We start from the raw sequence: 7,212 nt of genomic DNA on the forward strand, positions 1-7,212 counted from the left end.
ATATGAAATAAAGATGCGAGATGCTTGATAACTTCCTTTGACGTAGTAGACTTTGTAGGAAAAAGCCAAACGTAACGAGTAAAAGCGTCAATAATTACCAAAATATGTTTTGAACCATTGCAGGATTCACACAGAGGGCCAAAATGATCCATGTGTAAAATTCGAAAAGGCTCAGAAGAAGTATCAGTTATTTGCATCTCACCTTCACTGGACTTAAAACCAGTATTGGAAGTTAAGCAAGTCACACATTTACTTATATGGTCATGGACCCGTTTATGAAGAAAGGGAAACCAGTAATGAACACTGAGTCCCTGGACTGCTTTCTCGAAACCACAATGAGCAAGATCGTCATGGTAAATTCTTATTACGTTATCAATCATTGATTCTGGAACAGCAAATCGAGGCAAGTTAGAGTCTTTACGATAAACAAGTCCTCGTATTAATTGAAATTTCGGATTATCAGAAAATTCTAACTGCTCAGCAATCTCCTTAAGCCTCGGATCCTGTAATTGCTTTATCTCTAATTCTCTCTCGAGGGGCAAAGCTTCAACAAGAGCCGAAACTTCAGAGATTCTGCTGAGAGCGTCGACATGTGCCATTTTATGTCCAGAACGATGCAATATTTTAAATCTATAATTCTGCAATCTTAAGGTCCATCTAGCGAATCTAGGATTGAGATGTGCCTTATTTACAGCATACACTAATGCATGGCAATCCGTGACAATAGTGAATTCTAAACCATACAGGAATATATGGAAACGCTCAACTGCCTTAACCACAGCCAGCATTTCTAACTCAAAGCTGTGATATCTAGCCTCAGCTGAATTCGTGGCTTGACTGTAGTACGCAATGGGAGCTAATTTTCCAGATTCCTGTTTTTGGAAAAGAATAGCAGCTAAAGCCAAGGAACTTGCATCCGTATGTAATTCAGTCTCTGCATAGGGATCATATAAACGAAGAACCGGGTAAGAAATTAATTCTTGTTTTAGGATTTGAAAAGCCTTCAAGCAATCATCATTGAAATTGAAAGAGACTGACTTTCGTAAAAGATTAAGCAAAGGGCGAGCTTTAATAGCGAAATCCTTTATGAATCTACGAAAGAAATTTGCAAGACCAAGAAAACGTTGAAGTTGAACAACATTCTTAGGTATCGGAAAGTCTCTAACAGCCTTAACATGACGATCACTTAAGGTAATTCCTGACGGAGATAGAATATATCCAAGATATTCAATTTTCTCTTTTAAAAAATGACATTTTTTATAATTAAGTTTAAATCCGTATTGTTTTAAAATCAAAAGTACCTCTTTCAATGAAGACAAGTTTTCCTCAACTGTACAAGATGGCACCAAGATATCATCAATGTAAACTAAAACTTTATCCTCGCGCAAAAGAGGTTGAAAGATTTGGATCATTCTCTTTTGGAACTCAGCTGGAGCCTCACAGTAACCAAAAGGTAATTTCATGTACTCAAACTGACCATCAGGAGTCGCGAAAGCAAAATATTTAGAATGATCTGGATGAACATCTATTTGATGAAAACCATCTTTTAAGTCAAGCAAAGTAAAAACTTTCTTATTGCCCAGTCGAGAAAAACATTCTTCCATCAATGGAAAGGGGTATTTTTGTTTTATGACACGATCATTCAACGGTCGTAAATCAATGCACAATCGCATTGTACCGTTTTTCTTAATTACAGGAACCACCCTTGCACAATAAGGGGAAATGCTCGGTTTAATAATTCCTCTGTGCAAGAGATCATCAGTAATCTCTCGAATCTGTTTCCTTTCAGACCATGCGAAGCGTCGAGGAGAATAAGCATAAGTTGTATTGTCTTTGAGAGACACTGTGACGGCATGACCATCTTCAATTGGAATGACAGAAGTATTCTCAACTTCACGAATTAAAGTTACAAGTTTTTCATCAACCGTTGGTCCGAAATCAGATTCGAAAGTAAACTCATCAGAAAAACCAGGTAAAACAGACTGACTATAATCATCCAAAGATGCAATTTCAGAAAATAATTGGATCTTTGAATTTTCGTTACCAAAAGTTTCGCAAACAATTACAATTTTGTACATTTGCAAAAAATCACGACCAAGAATAAGGTCAACAAAAAGCTCATCGTCCTCTAGAACAAGAAAAGGAACTTTGAAAGATTTATTCGGAAAAATCGCGAGCTGAAATTCCAAAGTAAATTCTCCGAAAACTTTAATAATTGATTTATTTAAAGCTTTAAAAGAACGAGATGGAACTTTTAATTGATCCAGAGGTTGATTAGTCAAATTAGAAAAGATAGATGGTCGAATAAAAGATACAGCGCTGCCCGTATCAATAAGAGCGTCTAATGAGCAATTTGTTTCATTTAAAGCAGTCACCTTAACAATATTGTCGCTAATTTTATACGGCGATCCGATGTCGACAAAAGCTACCGTCGGTGAATGGGAAGGCTGGGAAGACTGGATGGTCTGGAGAGACTGGAAGGACTGGGAGGTCTCAGAAGATTGTGACGAAGACGTCTCTTCAATCGAAGCAACCGCTGACGAGCTACCAGATGAATTTCCAGTCAAGTTCTGCTCCTTTTTCTTCAGACGAAAACAGTTGTCCCGGGTATGCCCCTTTGTCCGGCAATAAACACAAAATACTTCCTTGGAAGAATCGGTAGACGGGCCTATTTTGGAAGAAGTCGTTTCTTCTTTCTTGATATTATCCTTGGAATTGACAGGCTTAACAGGAACAGGAGGGGGTCTTTTTGGAAGAATCACCAAAAGCCAAAATAAGTGAGTGCATCTTGTCTAAGAATTGATCGATAGTTTTTGCTTGGATCAAAGAAGCTGAAGCTCTTAAAGATGGACTTCCTATACCAGAGATCAGGAAATCAATATTTTGTTTTTCAGGCAAACGAAAATTCTGTAAAAGCTTCAATTTCTGCATGGCGTAATCCTGAAAAGACTCCTTTGAAAAATTCCATTTTCTACTTTCGACTTTTTGAAAGGTTACACGAAAAGGTATGTCTCTTTTGAACCTTTGAGAGATAGCTTGCTTTAAGTTGAACCAGGAATCATTAACAGTACCTGAATTAAGATCTAACCAATCTTTTGCAGACTTGATCAACTTGCTGGAAGCAGCTAGGAGAGTCACCTGATCGGAGACATCATGGATACGGGAAACTCGTTCAACTTTCTCGATCCAAATATCAATATTTTCGTCTTCTGAACCAGAAAATGACGGAAGTTGGGATGCTAGCAGATTGACGGCTTGAGCAACTGGAACTGAGGCTAAAACAGGTCTCTGATTAAGAACCGCAGCACCAGAAGAATCAGAAGAAGACACAATTTGCGGATTAATGTTAGAAATCCGAGTAGCAGAGACCAAATTGGTAACTTGCTGCATAAAATCACTTTGTTGTCTGAGCATTAAATCGCTCTGTTGCTTCATTAATTCAGAAAAGAAGCCAAACATCTGCTGCAAAGAAGGATCAGCAACTGGAGGCGAAAACCTCGCAGAAGGCATATCACTTGCAGATTGTTGTGGTTGAACTGAAGCTCGAGCATTGCAGGATGATGTGCCATCAGATGATACGATATCAAAATCATTCACTGGACCATTTCGCTCCAAATGGGACATAATTTGGTCAATCAACTGTTCACAAGAAGAGGCTGGCACGAGTCCATAACTAAGAGCTTCATTCTTGAGTTCTTCAAAAGAGAGTTGGTCTAAGCGACTTCGATCCATAGCGATTGATAAGGCGTGAAGCGACGAAAGACAAAACTGCTCCGTAACCGTCGATCGGAAAATGTGTTGCCGTCTTTTGTTTGCAGATCTTCAATTAATTTCTTCTTCAAGAAATCATTCAATGGCGAATATTACCGCAATTTCGAGTCAAGACAGCCAACAAATGATAATGTTAAGGCGTCGGACTCTACAACACCAATGATGACTTCAAAGAAAAAAAAATCGGAGAAAAAATTAATCCGGAACTAATTGTGACATCCCACTTCTGAGCTGTAGAATCTTGAATTTGATATGTTTTCTTTAATGTAATTGAGAGCGAATAAAGTTTTACTACACTTAATGAAACTGTGGCCAATTAGTTTAAGGATATAAGTTCTCCTTTATTATTGGATATACAAATCGTAGATGACGGCGTGAACACGTCCGAGTGATACGACGGCTACGCTTCGAACTGTCTTTTTAACAACTCGTTGCTAGGGACTCGTAGTCAAGGCAAATTAACATGGCAGTATTGCCGCAACGTGAATCTAATCACTTTTACGGTTTACAATATATTATATGGAGAGATAGTACAAAAAATTTCCCAGAGTCTTCTTAGTGACACTTCGTTCTCACGAAGGAAGGGACAATCAGAGTACAATTGCGTTAATCAAGAACGGAGTCGTTAATAGACGCTCGAGACACATAGACGTAAAATATAGATTTGTACACGATCTAGTCAAACGAAAAATTATTAAATTAAAATATTGTCCATCAAATGAGCAAAAGGCAGACATATTAACAAAAGCTTTAAACAGAATAAAATTTACAAACTGTAAAGAAGTCATGGTGAGTTAGTTTGATGCAATTAAGGATTTGCATTGTGGGATTGATGCCTTCTGTGCCCGGTATGGTGGATGGGCAGTCCGTCGTTTGGATGGAGATGTTGCTTCAATGTTGTCGGTAGATTGTGCCTAGCGCGCTGCCAGCGTTGCTCCTGCTTCCTACCTCCGAGGTGCATCAACAAGCTCGTTACAGACGCAAATACGGCGCCAGATGTACGCTCCGCCCGTACACCGAGTGTAGGGCGTATCCATGAAAGATGGTGTCTGCAACAACTTTAATACCTTTAATGACTAACCAGGTGCCAATAAATCCGGCAGTGGCCGTGCCGAATTTCAGAAATCCGCCCCAGAGTCGCTCAGTTGTTGTTCCCGCGATCCTGCTGAGTGCATCTTCATCCAAAAGATTGTTAATAGAGAGCCCATCCAATGGCACGCAGTAGCCGGCGGCGGCTTTGGCGAAGTTCTTCATCATGGTGGGATGCTCAACTGGGAACATGATGTGTTCGCATAGCCGTGCAAGGTCGTTTTCCGAGTAAATTCCACTGTTAGCTAGGTATTCGGCGTCCGTGTAATGCCATTCAGGCTGAGAAAGTGGCTCTAAAGTTTGAAGAGGCGTCACTGCTGCTGGAAGCGTCGTCAGGCTGATCCATCCTCCTTGTATCGAGTACATCACTGGTATGAGGGGATTACAGTCGACCATGGTGCCTGTCTTGGTTATTACTCTAGTCTTAGGGGTTAAGAAAACAGATTGGTTATTGAAAGTGACTGGTAATTATAGGTAGCAGTTTTGCGTCGATCGTTTGACGACTTCGATCGGGATACACTTCATGATGTGGGCCACCTCTCCGACGATCAGAGCCATATAGCCCGATCCTTTCATTAACTGATAGGCGAAGAGATAATTGTCCGATCGGACATGGGCTAATGACAGAACGTTTTTTATTACTTGTTGCTTCAATTGACATTTCTGGTGGATTATGATTTGATAGAGCGCCAGTACTTGGAGTTTAATGTGCTTTTCAACGTAAATATATTTAGAATTTATATAGGTAAAGGTGTCGAGGTTGTTTGTGAGTATGCGATGTTTTGCGGCGAAAGGATTACCTTTAGTCGTCTCGACGATTACAAGCTTCGAATGCTCGGTCTGGATTAAGGTAAATTCACGTATGACTATCTCAGATTTCTTGGACAGGGCGAACGTGGTGTCTTCGGAAGTAAGGGAGTACAGGACTGGGTAACGTGAATTTGAATCGATGATTTTATTTGCTACTCCTTGGTAGAGTATAAGTGGAATTTACCGGAATTGTCTGGTAGCGGGAACCAAAACACATTCTAACCATCTTCGTCGATGCAGGTAAGTTCCGATATCTTACAATGGGTGCCAAATCGTAGAATGATCAGATCCTGTGATGATTTAGTAGATATGTGATAGTCCTTGTAGGTTATGTACATTGACGCTTCAACAATGACATTGTTCCAGGTACCATAAGGATCGGAGTATCATGCTCCTTGACATGTTCCATCGATCGCGATACAACCGACGAGTGTCAAAGTACGGTAATTCGTGGAATTTGGGTGTAGATCGACGATTGGTGTGGACTGCCCGTAGAAGAAGCTTCACGTGGCGTGTATTCTGTAACACGTCGTCTGGTCTATGTCAACGATATACTTCCGACGGCCTCCTTGCACCAGGGATACGTACGAATGCATACCACAATGCATGATGTGTCGATCGATTTCGATTCTGCAGGCGTGGACAAGTCTCAGCATATTCGGCTGTTTGTAGGAGTTGCAGGTACACGGCGGTGGTGTTAGGTTTGTCGTTAGGAGCGTGACTCTCGCCCATGTCAAGAAGTGAGATGGTGGTGTAGTTGAAGCTGGAGCCTCCGCAGTCGTATCCAAGGAGAGCCTCGGCAGCGCGAATTACCAAAACCAACAAGAGAGTCGGAGCCATCTGAAATAAATCAGTCTCATCCAGGTTCTCGATAGTATGCCTTCCGTAATCCATTCATATGCACGATTTAGTGGCCTGTCTTATCCGTAGTCGTACATTATGGTGATCGAGCACTTCTACGATTCTATAGGGTCCTGATTCTGTAGTGGTCGGCGAATTTGTTCGGTCTCCCTTCATTTATCAAGAAAACCTAGTCGTCCGGATTGAAGGTTTTCTGGTTAATTCTCCTATCGTAGTATTCCTTAGATCGGAATTTAGCTCGTTCCAAATTTCGCCTTCCGTTGACTTGCAATTCGTGTATATCGTTGAATAGGTTAGTGAGATAATGATCGTAGGTTTCAGCGTCATTTCTAGATGAGAATTTCGAGAGTACTCGTGCTGTTCTACCAAACACGAGTTCGTGCGGTGTATATTGAGTACCTTCGTGTACGGACGTATTATATGAAAAGTTGGCCTGTTCTATGAGATCGTCCCAATTTTCGTTATCATTAACGAAACATCTTAGGTACTCCATGAGTACGTGGTGGGAGCGTTCAAGGGAACCGTTGGATTGGGGGTGAAAGGCTGAGGTTCGGAAATGTTGTATGCGAAATTTCTTTGCGATGGTTTTTATTAGTTGGCTGGTGAAATTGGTCTCCTGATCGTTTGGGATGCTCCTGGGGCATCCGAATCGGCAAATGAAGTTACGGATGAAACCGACAG

General features: G+C 40.9%; 1 protein-coding gene across 1 annotated transcript; it reads left to right on the plus strand.

The window, feature by feature from the left end:
• The first annotated feature begins 1,201 nt into the window (after positions 1-1,201).
• On the plus strand, positions 1,202-2,733 carry LOC108758170 (uncharacterized). Its single transcript, XM_018502977.1, has 3 exons — positions 1,202-1,453; positions 1,790-1,972; positions 2,369-2,733. The coding sequence occupies exons 2-3, from the start codon at positions 1,873-1,875 to the stop codon at positions 2,629-2,631; spliced, it is 363 nt and encodes a 120-aa protein (XP_018358479.1). The 5' UTR covers positions 1,202-1,453; positions 1,790-1,872; the 3' UTR covers positions 2,632-2,733.
• Positions 2,734-7,212: the final 4,479 nt, after the last annotated feature.

Source organism: Trachymyrmex cornetzi, unplaced genomic scaffold (genome assembly GCF_001594075.2).
Source record: "Trachymyrmex cornetzi isolate Tcor2-1 unplaced genomic scaffold, Tcor1.1 scaffold1529, whole genome shotgun sequence".
Classification (NCBI taxonomy): domain Eukaryota; kingdom Metazoa; phylum Arthropoda; class Insecta; order Hymenoptera; family Formicidae; genus Trachymyrmex; species Trachymyrmex cornetzi.

Coding starts and splice junctions, on each gene's coding strand:
- LOC108758170 (XM_018502977.1), top strand. CDS start 1,873: ATGACAGAAGTATTCTCAACTTCACGAATTAAAGTTACAAGTTTTTCA. Junction 1,973..2,368: donor AAACTCATCAGAAAAACCAG/GTAAAACAGACT, acceptor TTTCATTTAAAG/CAGTCACCTTAACAATATTG.